General features: G+C 43.2%; 1 protein-coding gene across 1 annotated transcript in view; it reads right to left on the reverse strand.

Annotated features, from left to right (window-relative positions):
- The window catches only part of CUX1 (cut like homeobox 1), a 235,660-nt gene that overhangs the window by 46,526 nt on the left and 173,767 nt on the right, over positions 1-15,367 (reverse strand). The window contains exons 13-18 of the mRNA XM_017742968.1: positions 12,720-12,778; positions 7,180-7,228; positions 6,071-6,167; positions 4,309-4,980; positions 3,284-3,349; positions 1,847-1,948 (exon numbers count right to left, since the gene is read on the reverse strand). Of these exons, the coding sequence (XP_017598457.1) occupies positions 1,847-1,948; positions 3,284-3,349; positions 4,309-4,980; positions 6,071-6,167; positions 7,180-7,228; positions 12,720-12,778 (1,045 nt within the window). The remainder of the gene's footprint in view (positions 1-1,846; positions 1,949-3,283; positions 3,350-4,308; positions 4,981-6,070; positions 6,168-7,179; positions 7,229-12,719; positions 12,779-15,367) is intronic.

Below are 15,367 nucleotides of genomic sequence, written 5' to 3' on the forward strand. Positions count from 1 at the left end.
CCCCACCCCCAAGTGGTCAATAACATTTTATAGCTGCATTTACAAAGTTATTTAACCTTTCACTTCACTCTTTTCTTCACAAATGAATTTAACACGCACTCAGAACTGAACACAGCTGCATTCACCTGGACAGACTATTACAGTATAAATAAGGTGAGACCTTTTAACTTCAGAAACACAAACACACAAATTACAACAAAGCCAGAACTTCAGGAAGAGATCATCATTATTTCATTTGACAAGCTAAATATGCTCCTGCTTCCTGTTTTCTTGTTCCATGGTCCCAACCACTGAAATAAACAGCTCTACCAGAGCCAGGCTGACACCTGGCCATCACCCTCTCCCTTATCCGAAGCCCTAGGATGGAGCCACGGGTGCTTTCAACAGAGATAACCCTCAAATGCAGCATTCCAGTGGGGAACCAGGATTTGGGTGGCTGTGCTGCAGCAGTCGGGGATGAGCAGAGACTGGAACGTGGGTGGAGGATTATCTCTGCAGAGCCAGGAGGTTTTTGCAATGGCATCTGCTTCTATTTCAGTCTCCACTGAGGTCCCCAGTGCTTGGAAACCAGTTCCTCTGAAAGCTGCTCTACAGGGAGCAGGGAAAGTGAAGCACCAGGTGGGAGCAGGGAACCCCCACTCTGCAAGGAGTGGCCTCAGAGTGAAATAAGATTTGAAACACGCTGTGTATCGCTCCAGTAATACTGTGGCTCATCTGAATGCATTTCTGAATTTGCCTCCCCACATTCCTCCCTGTCACGCACTGTAAAATACATGACAAGCTAAGAAATCGGAAAAAAGACAGTGAGACTCTCTCTGCTGTTTTATCTGCTGGTTTCACAGGGAGTTTTGAGGCCGAATTAATATTTGAAAGGAAGTCTGAGACTCTCAGATGAAACATGCTACCAAATAACATTCTTGCAGTTTCCTGCACAAAGCCCATATTTTTCTCTGTGCAATAATTTCTTGTATAAAGTCATATTATTTAGATCATATATTAACTAGTGTTTTATATTCTGCCATGAGATTAACTTAGTTTTCATTTGAAAGTCAACTGCCCAAAACTGTGTATCAGTATTTACTTTCAAAAATGAAACAAAAGTATTGCACAGTAATTTCTACTTCAGCCCATAGCAGTACTGGGAACTCTTAAAGCTGAGAGGGCTATGGAATAGACAGAAATGTTAATTACATGACAGCATACAGCAAGAAATTAGACTTATCTCAGGCTAAGATGGATTTTTTGGGAAAAGGAATGTGTTTTGGATTTTCCAGTTCATTCACTGAATACATTCTGTAACCAAAAATAAAGCCTAAGAGTCAGGACTCAGTTGCCTGTCTGAGTACAGGATGTACCATGGTGCTGGGACTGGTAATTGCTGCCTAGAGTGTGACCTTCACCCCAACAAATCCATCCAGTCCCTCTCCCATGCAGTTGTGTTCCCAGGGCCTGAGTGAGACAGAAGAGAAGAGAAAGCAGGAGCTGTTCCCCTTCCAAGGAGTGAAGTGGGAGAAGAAAGGATTCTGTAGGTTCCCCTCAGTGACTCCTGCAGGTCTGGAGGGCAGCCAGGAGCTCAGAGCTCTGCACAGGGATAAAGGTGTTCAGAAATCCCACAGGGAGCAGGGCGCGGAGCAGAGACCCCACCACGCCGTGACACATGTGACCTTAACTTGGGATGTCTCAGACACAGAAACAACTCCACTAAATAACAATAAAAATCTCCAGCAAACTCTTTAAAATCTACACTGAAGGTTTTAAGAATATAATTAACTGACCAGAAAGCTCATGGCAATCGTTTTAATTAAATTCTGCAGTAAAAGGAGGCAGAGACAAAATGAGGCTGTACCTGTTTTCTGTACTTGCAGCTCCCTTTTGGCTTGTTCGAGAATGGATTTGATGGCTTCATCAGAGCCAGACTCTGTGGTTCGGATTCGTGTGGTTATGTTACCTGGGGAGGAAAACACAACTAATGACACCAGGAACACTTTTATTTGGCTGTTTTTGTAACACAAAGACACGCTGTGTACGATACACGGCCAGCACAACCTGAGGACAACTTGCACAGGACCTTTACCAACATTTACACCACACAAAAAAAGTACTTAACATAATAAAAGCAAAATATCCTACTTGTGCCTGTCTCTAGCTGCCCTGGAATGGTGAGAACATCAGAGGAACAACTAGGTGCTCATATATTCCTTTTCTATGGTAACATATATAGATCTATTCTTTTTCCTTTCCTTTTTGGCTTTTTTTTTTTAGAGGGGGAGAGGAAACAGAAGGGAAAAGAACCGGAGGGGAAAGGAAGAAAGCTAAAAACATAAGCCCAAGAATCAACTTTAAAATGGCATCAGCTGCTAGGCAAAGTAGGATGAGTATACATTCAGCCCAAAACAGAATTAAAAAGTAACTAGATAAAAATAATTTTTAACTTTCTAGAGGTTAATACATTAAGAGAAAGAGTAATTTAAACGCAGATACCATTTGAAGTACTCTCCAGCTAAGAGCTATTACTTGGTTGTTTGGTTTTTTTTTTTTTGTTTTTAACCTCTAAGGGGAAGAAAAGGAGGGAAAACTGTGAGTGCTATTGCACGTAACTGCATTTTCCATTATGAGATTATTGTTTGTAAGCAAGCTAGGTAATCTGTGACTGGAGTCAAAATAACTGCAGACTTTTGATGTACCTGCTTTTGTTTTTCCTTCTTTCTGGTCTTACTAAAAGAAAAATTCTGCAACTAATCCATAACAAAGAAAATGTGCAGACTTCCTGTGCAGTGATAATTTATGGATCTGATGTTCACTTGTTGTCTTTTCCATATATAACACTGAACTAAGCATCCCACTAATTCAGCCGTGTATTGAAGTGGAATTTGTCAGCATAAGCCCCATGAGAAGAAGTAAATCTAGAGCAGAAGCAGTATGCAATTGATGTTGTAACTGTGCAACTTTCTCCCTCCAAATCCACAAAAACAGCAAAGAGAGCATTTCAATAGATCTGATGACTTTATAAAGCCTCTTCTATCACTTCTCTCTTTTTATCTGCGGACACAGGGAGGATGGGAGTGGAAGAACTATCCAAACAGGGTTACGTTAGTACAGCAGCAGCAGAATTAGAAAAAGCAAAGTGTTCATCTAACCCATGGTTTGTTTTATACTTACTGTCTGTTTTTCTATCAGATTCCAGGCCAGAATCAAACTGCACAGTTTTAAGGAAACACACAGCTAAAGCACACTCCACTTCCTAGGGATTGACTGCAAAGAAAAACACCTGCCTGTGACGTACCTTCAGACCCATTTCTTCGTTTCGGTACTTCCTGAAATAGTCTGTTCAGGTTCTGGCCTGGATTCTCTGTTGAAAAACAAGTTTGGTAAGAACAAAACAATCAGGGGATGGTTGCTCTGACATCACGGGCTGTGTGACATGAGGAGCTGGCAGCCTGGCCCTGAGCTCTCCTGGCCCCTCGGGCCCCTGAGCAGGAGGAACTGGCTACTTGGGAAGAAGCAAGGCTGGCTGATTTGTTAATAAAGATTACAGCTATGTTCGGAAAGGAGATTAGACAGATATAAATAAATGTCTAGAGATACCAAAAATGAAGAGGTTAAAGATGGGCAGATAATCCCCTCAAGTACAATCATCAAAAGGAAGAACAGATTATAAATCTAACAGTGTGTGCTTCCAATTAAACAAAATCTAGGAAAACCCTGCCTGTCCTTTCCAATATTTCTTGACTGTAAACAACTTAGTTTTCAGTTTCTCTAAATGTAAATCTCAGTCTTAAGAGGAATCACAATGAAATGCATGTTACTTCTTAAAATCGCTGCCTTAAATATGCAAAGCTGCTTTAAACTGGGATTGTGTTTTAATTACTCATCTCATGCATCACCTACCCTATTTTGTCAGAACACTTTGGGGAAAAAACATAATCATGCAAGACACAACAAAAAGCCTGGTCTCAGTAAACAACCTCAAACAAAAATCCCCAAGTATTTCTGAGGACCGATACCCTGAGTAGCTGCTGACCCTTTTCACTCCGTGTTTAGCTGTGGCACGGAGCTGTTGGGAAGTGAGGGCTGTGAGTGCCCCTGCTGCTCACTCCTGCTGACAGGCACCAGCCAGCAGCTAAAAAAAGCATAAGCAGAGATACAAACCTGCCAGGGTGCTGCAAAGCAGGGCTAGGAGCTCAGCTTCCTGCACCTGGCACCTGACTTGGGTGAGAGCAGCAGCAGTGCACAAACGGCCCTGGATGGGGAAGTTCCTGGTTTGGAACGTTTGGAACTATGAGGAGCAGGGGGCTGGGGAGCACTTACCTCTCTGTCTGCCCTGGATGCTGCGAAGAGCCAAGATGTTCTGCTCGTCCGACAGGAACTGCTTCATCTTATGAAATGGCTCCTTGCCTCTCACAGTCAGTTTATTCCATGGCTTTGGCCGGGCCAGGATCTCACTCACAGACCCTTGCGACAGTCCCAACACATAATGTCCAAATATCCGCTGTCCAATATTGTGCTTGATCAACTGCTCTTTCACCTGACGTGCAATTTCGGCCGTGTCTATCTCCTCGCCTTCAGAGATGCTCCCAGCACTTTCTGACTGGCTGGGAGATGGGGCCATGCCATTTACATCCGGGCTTTGTTGTAATGGACTTTGGGAAGATATGGAGTTTGTGCTGTATGGACCTGTTGGAAAAATCATGCTTGTGCTTCCTGCTTCCTGCATTGCCTTGGAGTAGAAGGACTGCATTAGCTGTCGCTGGAGGAGAGAGTTTAGTGCAAATTTTCCTGTGGAGGCCAGGGGTAAGCTGGGGCTTGCCAGGGATGAGCTGAAAAAGTCTTGACTTAAACCCGTTGGTGAGAACTGGTGTGTACCATTAGTATTGGAAGCCTGCTCCCCCGCGTTGCGGAGCAACTGGGAAGGAGGGGAGGCCGGCAAGGTTGCAGGACGCTGACTCTCAGGCTGGTCTTTCCCTTTTCTCCTGGCTGACCCTACAAGGAAGGTCAAACATAATGCATTATGGGGGGTCAAAGAGGGAAAAACCAAGATAAAAAAATGCAAAGTTTGCCCCGCAAAGGGAAAAAGTGCAGATTGACACGGGCCAATGGAGTGGTGGTGGGAGATTTGGTTTTGTTTGTTTTTGGTTTGTTTTCATTTGTTGGGTTTTTTTGTTTGTTTAATTTTTATTTTTAATTTTTTTTTTTTCATGATTGAAATTTTTTAAGCCAAACAAGGCCCCCAAAACAAACAACATGCATTTCATGTTTGCACCTTTCTTGTATGTTGCAGCCTGGAGAATCCCCCTTACAGACATTAACACTATGAACAGTTACATGAAGTGCAGTGATACAGTTAAATAAATGCAGTTACAGACAGCAAGTCTCTCTGTTGTCTCTCATTCAAGATATGACTCATTGGACCTGACTGAACCCAAATGCAGCAAACATTTACATTTTGGAACAAACCAATTTGAATAAAGGAATAACCATTAGGTGGATGCACCAAGATCGCTCAGTTAAAAGTCATAAAACGCTTCAGAATTCAGTAATCCCAGGGCCAGTGGCAACTTTTAACTTTCTTCCAGCTGCAAAAACCATAAGCATTCAAGTATCTGGAAATTCCATGACTTGCCATGTAAAAAATGTGCACACAAGATGTAAAAGCCCACATTAGGAAAGCCAAATGGCAAACACACTTTGCTGGAAAGAAAGGATTTTGCTTTCCCAAGCTGACCCGCTGGTGGTATATCCAAGTGTATCAGACAGGAAGACTGTGCTCTACATGCAAACGTTTTGCACAACACTGTGTGTGGGGGAAAGAGATAGATTTGTTCCCAAAACAGAAGACAGCCTCAAACACTGGTACAGCCTGTAATGCCTCTTCCTTAACCTTTATAGACTCTCTAAGTTTTACTTCATTATCCAGCCTATAAAACTACAGAAATCCAACGTTACTCAGTGTTCCTGTTGCTTCTTAATCCTCCTGCCATGCATTAGCTCAGACACTCAGCTCTCACTCAGCCCTCCCTCCCATCACAGGACAGCAGAGGCACCAGAAGAGCCAAAATTTGGGTGAACCTACCGCTCAGGTCGCTGTTGGCGATGCGCAGCGTGGCATTCTCCGACTGCAGCGAGCGGTTCTTCTCCAGCAGAAGCACCTCCAGCGGCTTGGATGCATCCTAAAGGAAACCAAAGGGGGAGGTTTGTTTCTCAAAGCATTGAGAGTCTCACTCAGGCACTAAAAAGGATTTCAGAGGGAAAAAAAAATAAAAAAAAAGCCCAACAAGTGCTCGACTGGTCTCTGAAGGCAGCGAGGGAATTCGCCAGGTGTAGATCTGCAGGAATCACTCCAGGCTCTGGTGTGAGCCATGGAAGAGATTCATTGTTTCATTCTCATTGCAAATCATTCATCAATTCTGCATTATTTTGAGATGTGTAACGGAACATTTTCTTAATCCTACTTATTTTTAAATGGTCCTGGCACGCTTTCAGTTTAAAAGCTGTAGACTTCTTTTAATCTGATTAAAACAGGAGTTAAGGTTATATTATTCCTTCTAGGTCAACTGACCCAAGCTAAGCATTTCCTTGACATGCTGCTTTTCAGCAGAAACTGTTCAAAATAATATCAGTCAGAGAACCCTGCTGTTTACCCTCCCCTAAATATCTAACCCTCGATCATTAAAAAAACCCATTGAAAATGAATCCCAGGATATCAATATTCTGTTCAGATTTCAGAAGCAGGAATTTAATTCATAACCTTTAAACTTAACTAAGATTAATTTGCTGGAACAGCAGAGCTTTCTCATTACTCAATGGTTTGTTTTCTTTTGTGAAAAGAAATTTTCAAGGCTAACAAATACTTAAAAATGCTGAAGTCCTTGCTCAGTGTGCTGCCCGTACGCCAACACCAGTATCTTTAAATGACTCAACTTCACAACATTCTGGTTTATCCACTCCAGCACAGCTGAAACGTCACTTTGTCCTTGACTACTTAAAAGAAATTAACAGGCAAAAAAAAAATGTCCAGTTCAGCTTTTTACATAAGAAAACATCAGGAAAAACAACGATCGACCCAGAAGCCTCAACATCAACAGGAAACTGTTGATGTCAACGCCAAGGAATTGCAAGGCAAAATTTTTGTTAATCAACTGAGCTGCTGAGTAAGTAAGAAAACAAAAGTAAGTTCAGTACCTGCGCACCAGAGCTTTCAGATGGTGCAAACTCCATGGATTTCAATATACTGTGGAAGGCAGAAAAAAGAAATTATTTTCTATTTCTCCTTTTCATAACAACTCCACTAATGAGCATTAACATTATCATTTCCTGTTCTCCAGCAACACCACAACTTTCCTTGCAGTAACGCAGTCTCCTAATGAATACAGAATAACTCCTCAAAACAGTTATTGGATAAGAAAATTTTCTTGAGCGTCATCTAAATCATTCCATATGCAATCCCACCAGGCCAGTTTAAAGCGTAAATTTAAAGGTTAATAAGGATATAACATTTTAAGCTGTCAGAAATAATATAAATTTATCTGTGAAGCTGGAAGGGAATGAGGAAGTTGTAGCAAAGCAACAAAACAAGGGAATCACCACCACAGTACAGAACTTTATAGATTATACACCAGCTCACCAGCAAGGAAAATATGCACAAATAATCCTCCCAACCAAGGCACTACAGGCTAAAAGGCAGTTTTTCATTTTAATAACCCCCTCGTTCTTTGGCAAAGGGAAGACAAAATGGCCCCATATTTCTTAAGAAATATGAAAGATCCAAATATTTATAAGTACATTAGGAGAAGAATCTGATAGTCTCATTGTCAATATTTTATACAAACAGTGAGCGGTCAGAGGACGTCTCCCTTCAGAGGCTTTCAGAGCTGTGTCGTCTGGCAAACCAGAACCTTACAGGAAATCCAGACTTATTCCTGTGCTTTGTTGGATAAATTTTTTTAAAATCAGCTTGCTGTAGGCAGGACATGAACTTCCTCAGACTGAGGCTGATGCCATGAAGATTTTTTGTCTTTTCTTTTAGACCCCTGTGATACCTTTTTACAACTTCTGTATTCTTAGTGCTTTTTGCCTACATTCTTGGCCTTGTTTGTTCAGCTCGGAGACTCAACATTTTGGAAGCTTCGTAGGTAGGGATCAGTGTGCCCCAGAGCCCAAGGTCCTCTCCAGAACACATTCTGTAAACTAAGATAGAACCATCCAGGGGAAGGTTCCTTGGGGAGAGGGGGCTCACTCGAGCCTCTCATTGGGGAATCTTTGATAGATCTGCTAATTAGTAACACCTCTAATGATATACCAGATCTTTTGGGGGGGCATTGTGAGGTGCATTCGACCTGGATGTGGTGCACCTAAGGATCCTTAAAACAAACACCAAGGTAAAATCCCTTTTTCCCTTCTAACCGTGTTTGCGTCTTGATTTTAAGACCAGGAAAAGGCATCAAAGCAATAAATGATTTCAGCTTCTTACCGTACAAAGACAACATTCATATGGTGAAGAAAAACACATAAACACATATAGATGGTGTTTATACAGCATTTATCATGTATAAAGCACCAGGAACTCTGTGAGCAGGCACAGTCTGTTTAATCATTATTGAACTGTACTAAAGGCTGTGGACCACTTATTAAAAGTTTTGGATGTCCCATCCCTAAAAGTGTCCAAGACCAGGCTGGATGGAGCTTGGAGCAACCTGGGATAGAGGAAGGTATCCCTGCCCATGGCAGGCGGTGGGAGTGGATGAGCTTTAAAGTCCCTTCCAGCCCAAAACATTCAGTGATTCCATGACAGGTGGAAACTGAGACAAAAAAAGGCAGAAATCCAGTATAAAGACACAGGGACCAGTTCTGGATGCCACGAGCAGCTGGCCAGGCACCCACTAACTGCCTGAACCTGTCCCTGCATTAATCTAGAGCTGGATGTGCTTTAAGTGACACTCTGGAAATCAGGTCTCTGGGCCATTCAAGATCACTCAAAGTCATAGCAAATCCAAGGGAAAAAAAGTCATTCTGAGAAAGAGACCTCATGCATTTTGCATCTGTGCATATTCACTGCACACAGGGTTAATTCTGACAGGCATTCCTAAAATGTAATAATTATTAAAATCACAAACTTCTGGCAATCACTTTCATTATATGGCATCACTCAGTGTCACCTCTTGCCTGGCTGTAGGGTAGAGCCATCACCCCATACACGGCACATAAAGTGATGCTGTGAAGACTCTACGTGGGCACAGCAGCTCAGCCATGTGCAAAACCAATTCTTTTGTGCTATCAATGGACTCGTGCCAGTCAAGAGGGGAGGTTGTGCACTGATGGCTTGAGTTCTCAGAGACCCTGACATCACTTGGACATCACAGCTGTGTGACTCAGGTGGCAAATCCCAGCTGAAAGCCAGTGTTTCTTGGGAAAGCCCTTCAGAGGCACAGCTCTGCATCCCAGGACTCCACAGTGCTGGGGGAGATAAATGCACAGAGACTCATGCAGGGAAAACCCCAGCCACTGGCAGGTCCCTGTTTCCATGAATTCTGCAGGGAATGGCCTCTGTAAGGACAGCCAATCCTAATGCACATCCTCATGATGCCCAAATGAGGAGACTCATCTGAATTTAAACCCAGTTTGAACAGCAAATTATCCTGTGGCAAATGTCCTGTGGGAAATCCCATTTCAGTTCAGACCAGCAGCACTTGTGAGCCCCGCTTACCACACCTGGGTTTGCCACGTGGAGCAATCCAGCAGCATTCCAAACGCCTTCCTCCTGGATGAGGCTAAACCAGAAAAAGCTGCTCTCTCCCAAAGGAGCAGATATGAGTGGTGCCCTGAGCACACCGTGCTGCCCCCAGAATGCAGCTGACAATGGTTGGAAGCATAAACCTATTTATGGTTATATTTGGTTCTCCACACCAAAAATCTGGCTCTAAAGCCCCGATCCTGTCATCCCTCTCCTTGCAGAGGCTGATGCATTTTGGGTCTGAGTACCTGCTGCCAGCTGGGACCTTCAGGAAGGATCCTGAGCCCTGCAGCAGCTGCATTTCCAGCGAGCTTGGTGCATGCAAGGTGTATTCAAACCTTAGCTGGAAACCTGCTGACCTCTACCTACCTGAAGGGGATTCTTTGCTAACTGAATTAACTTTCTGACAATTTCACAGGTAATTTCCTAAACAGTTAAAATACAAAATATACTAAAAATCAAGTTGATGGCACCTCTAATTGCCCTAAGAGGAATATTCACTCCAGCAGGTTCATTTTTATAAGAATGTAAAAGTTAAACACATCAAAAATGACTCTCCAAATGTGTCACAAAAGACACATTCTCCTCAGGAATATGAGGAAGCACGTTTCTTCTTTGGATTCCAGGAATATCTTTGCCCATGAGATCTTGACTCAATCTGTGGCTCAAGATCAGTTACCTGCTTTTTAAAGGAATGATCTTGTGACTTGAATCTGCACATTTAAGAAGACTTGAAAGATCTGACTGTAAAGCAAAGTGTGCATTGGGACAGCTCGACTTCTGTTCATCTGATCCTGACTGCAAAGGCAGCAGGGTCAGCGCTGTCGTGCTACTCAAGAGGGAACTGAAAGGACACACAGAGCTCTCAGATCTCAAAAATAGGTTTAAAAGCCATTGGGCACAAAAGCCAAAGCAGAAAGTGAAGAATCCTCCCATCCCAGATCTTGACATGGGCCCACCTAAGTTCCTCCAAGGTTCAAGTTGGCTGATACTGAGATCCCTCAGCCTAGGACACCTCTAACATCCCAGGAAGGATTAAGGAAAATACATCAGTGCCAAAACACATAAAAATTCAATCTCTTCCTGCCTTACTGACAAGGTATCTTTCCTCTTGGTGCACGTTATGAGCAGTTAATTTCTGTCAGTGTTTCAGGGCACAAGGCAGGTGCAGCAGGATTTGGTGTGAGGGCTCCGATTTACAGCAACAGACTTTTCCCAGTCTCATTTACAGGAACAGCTTCACTCAGATCTCACTGTCACTGCCAGGGGATGCACATTTAGCCCTTTGGATTAGATGGGAGCAGGGGAATGGTGTGAAGCAGCTGCTTGGAGGATGCAGCATTGCAAACATCCTCGGTGCTCTGCTGGAGGGTCTCAACCCCCAGACCATCCCACAGGATGGTGCTGGACCCCAGGGCCATTACAAGCCAGCTATCAATCCATAAATTAGGGATATAAAAGCTGGAACAGCTGGGAGAACAGGGTTCATTTACTGGCACCCAACACCAGGGCCACTTCCAGGAGAGTCTCCCATCTATTTCACTGCAGGCTCATCCTCAGCAGAAACATCATATGAAGCCTCCTGTGTCACATCTTCTCTCATCTGCCTTTCCATCCCTGCCCCCACGTAAGTCAGTGTTGTAAAAAAGAAAAGTATTTTAAAATATTGGTATTATCACCAGGAATACAGGGCTTGTATTTAAAGTACAAATGCAAAGTAAGCTTAAATGGGTCTACTCAATGAGTATATGGGGTTCTTGGCACCTTAACTCTGCCTTTAAAGTCCTGATCCTGTTGTATTAAACCTTTGCATGAAACCAGGTAGGATTCAAAAGTCATTTGTTGTTTCAAGACATTTACATTTAATATCTAATGTAAGAAGCTGGGAGGTTGTGGCCTTATTCCCATTCACTGCTTTACATACAAGGACATAAACTGGCTAAAACCTGAAGCTGTTCCCTTAACTCAGGAGAGGACATGGATGTATTTATCCCACCACTAAATGATGATGCTATTTTGAAACCAGGTAATAATCAGGTATAATGATCAAAGAAATGGTCAATTCATTTAATTTAAGTGAAAATTATACCCCTGCATCAGGGTGTGCTGCAGCTGGTGGTGAACCAGAACCTCAGCCAGCGTGGCTTGAATAAATCAGCACCAGGGGCTGGGCAGTCGTGGGGCTTGCAAATCCAAACCTGCTTTCCATATCCTCCAGGGATGTGTAAACAAAAGCACATGACTACCAGGCTCATCTGAAATACCTCATTAAACCAGGGAATGGGTTATTTCAGCCTTTTAAAAACACACACAGAAATGCCAGAATGATGAAAGAAGAGATGGGAGTTTCTCGCAGTTATTTAAACCTTGACACTAAACATATTTCCAGTCAGAAAAGTTCTCTTCTGAACCTGACAGCTTATCTTGTTATAGTTTAAAATGAGGCTCTTTTAAGTCTCTTAAGAAAATCCCTTGAAATAGGAAGAGGCTGTTTGTGGCTTTAGTTTAAAACCACAATATATTAGCAAAAATATACAGTGAAACAAGCCCAGCATTAAACTGGTAAGTGCTGAACACTGGCTGGCAGGAGCAGAGAAAAGGTACCATGGCCAAAGGCTCTGCATGAAATTTTTGGTCCACATTACCCTCAGCTGTTGGCTGGAGACTTTCAAAGAGTGGTCCACCTAAAACACCACAGATTTTGAGATTTGGAAACTTTTTTCCCTTTGTGGACAACAGTTTTAGTGGCTTTTCTTCACGGACATGTGTTTCGTTTGCTACTGTGATCCTCTGCTGCAATAAGAAGGAGCACTCTCAGATATAGCAGTTCCACTGGTTCTGGATGCAATTTCTGCCAAAATTCCCAATTTCCCCGACTTTGTGGTTTTGACTGAATTCTTTATTGTTCCAAGAACACAGATTTGTGGCTTCATTTAACAAGCACTATTAAACCAGAGTTTGTGAAAAAATTATGTAAGCATTTAACACTTACTTTAATTCTTTCTTAACCTCTTCATAATCAGCCTGTCCTTTCAGTTTTTCTTCCAGTTGCTTTAAAAGAGAGAACATGGATTTAATTATTTACATTGTTTTTTTTTCTGCAGGCTTTGAAAATCATCTTCAAATTATTCCATATATACAGCAGCGCACAAGTGAGGGTTAATGACTCATACCTAATTTACATATATTAGAAAACAAACTATAACCAATTAAACATAAACACAATTATACCTCGCTCATCCTTTGTTTACAGAGTGCCAAGCATGACAGAATTCAGTGGGTCCCAATTTGGATGTTTGCAATGTCACTGTCATGTGTTCAGTGAAGAGCTCGGGGATGAAGGTATTAAAAAAATGGGGCAGCTGAAATTTTCAGGGAATTGGGAGATTGAGTAAACAAGCAGGATGCTTTGGCACATACTGTATTCTTAATAGGACAGTTCTTGATAACCTTATCTACATGATAAAAAGAATAGACTGAAGAAGCTGTTGTTGACTGGAACGCCTTAGGCTTGGAAGGCTCCTCGTGCCCAAACAAAACAGCTGTACCAGGAGGCTTTCCAAGCATTACTGATTGCAGTAACTGCATGGTTACACACAGAGAGGGAGCATTGAGGCCACCCCAGCAGCTCCTTCTGCTCTGCCCCACGCAGGGCGGCCTCAATGGCTTCTCCTGGGTGTGAGGACGCCCCAAAGGCCGAACCAAACCCGCTGCCACAATCCAGAACGCAATGCCACACACTTGGACCTTACCCAGCTCCCAACAACAGTGCTCATCACTACGGGGTAAATGCTTCAGGAGGCCTAAAACATAGTGATACATAATTGATGCCGTTACGTTGCTTGCAGAAGCCACATTCATTGCAATAATTTCTTTGCTTAGTGCAGGCACACCTGATCTAAGCAAAGAACAGAACTTACTGGCTTGCAACTTCCATGGATAAATTCAGGCTAGCTCTGCCTCACTTCATTTTTAAAATTGGCACAGAATCCCAAAGGTCACGGGAAACAGAAATAACACAAGGACGTATCACCTCAAAGACAGAGAAATCTACTTTGAAAACGAAAGGAATATATGACATGAAAAAGAAAAATAGGACTTTATGTCCAAGAGAGGCTGCCTTCAGGGGACTAGGGAATTCAAGATCCTACACCCACTCTGGGGCTGCTCGTTGGATGCAGGACGAGGGCAGGGGACAGCTGATGGGAACTTGGATAATTTTATCAAAGCTGTTTAATGCAGCCCCACAGAGCTGTGCAGCAGCCCAGCTATGGGGGCACAGAGGTAGGGTTGGGGCAGGCCAACAAATGGAACTGGGAACTTGTTCCCTGTGCTGTCTTCCCCAGTAAAGTCAGCACGTGGGTATCACTCATCTCAGAGCTATACAAACCCCAAAATGATGTAGCACAGCACCCACAGAACAGTGAATTCATGGTTTGAGTCATCTCAGTAATTTAAATGAGGCTTCTTCAGATGACAACAGCAGCATGGTGGGGTTTTGTGGGACCTCCAGCTATTCTGCCATTTTTCATAGGATTTCCTACCCGGTCCTTTGCAGCTCCCACACTGCTGACATTTCTGCCTCGCCATTAGCATGGATATTAAGGAGCAGTGACAAAGTGAACACCCACGTTACCAATACACAGCCCTCTCAACGTCCTGCTCCTGCTGTTTGACACCACAGTCCAGCATCCTCACCCACTGCTGACGAGAGGCGTCTCCCGGCAGGAATACCCGGGCCCTGCTCCAGCAGCTGCTCAACGAGCAGCTCTTAATGGATCACAGGAACTGCTGCTCAGTGTGGAATTTGCACTCTATGGGACACTGATGAAACGAGTGGCCTCTTAAAAAGGTCTCATGTCCCAGCGTCTTTTGTCATCAGTGACTCGTGCAGTCATTCCAATTGTGTTAAAAAGAAAAATAAAGTGTCCATTTTAGCTAAAACAAATTTTTTTCCCACCTGGAATAAATACAGGGCAAGTTTTAGTCATTTCTTTTGATGTGTCCTGCCGTACCAAAATTCCAGTTATTGACTGGAATTACAGGAAGCACTGACTTTGCTTTAGATAGCAGACACAGTTCTTCAGGTGTTTTGGCCCTGTACTTGATATAATTAGGAAAACCCTGGTTGATGTGACCAGGAAAATCCTACAAATATTAAAGATGTTGGAGGTTTTGATAATTTACAACACATGTTGAAATCTCATAATGGAGATGTACTATGTAACCCCAGGGCCTAAGGTCTCACACTTTAAGGAGGGTCAGCTACAACAGACCATGAGTTCAAGCAGCTTTTCAAGCTGCAGCTCAACACTGAGCAGAACAGAGTGACTTCAATAAGGCATCCAAGCAGAATTTTTAATGCATCAGGTCAGGCTGGAGAGGGGTCTTTAAATGAAACCAGTGAGCCAGAGAGCCCTTGGTACTGGGAGGAGACTCAGCATCACAGCTGAGAGTTTTCCAAGTGGTCACAGGCAATGGGAGGACCTGCCAAACCCCACGATACCCTTCTGCTCTCCTTGGTCTTGTCACTTTGTCCTTCTGTCTCTGTTTGGAGCTCTACAGATCCACTACAATTCACCCTTTCCTTACATTTGTGACTTGTAACATTTTGGGTCTAGAGCAGATGAGCTTTTACAG

This window comes from Corvus brachyrhynchos, unplaced genomic scaffold (genome assembly GCF_000691975.1).
Source record: "Corvus brachyrhynchos isolate BGI_N302 unplaced genomic scaffold, ASM69197v1 scaffold99, whole genome shotgun sequence".
NCBI classification, from domain to species: domain Eukaryota; kingdom Metazoa; phylum Chordata; class Aves; order Passeriformes; family Corvidae; genus Corvus; species Corvus brachyrhynchos.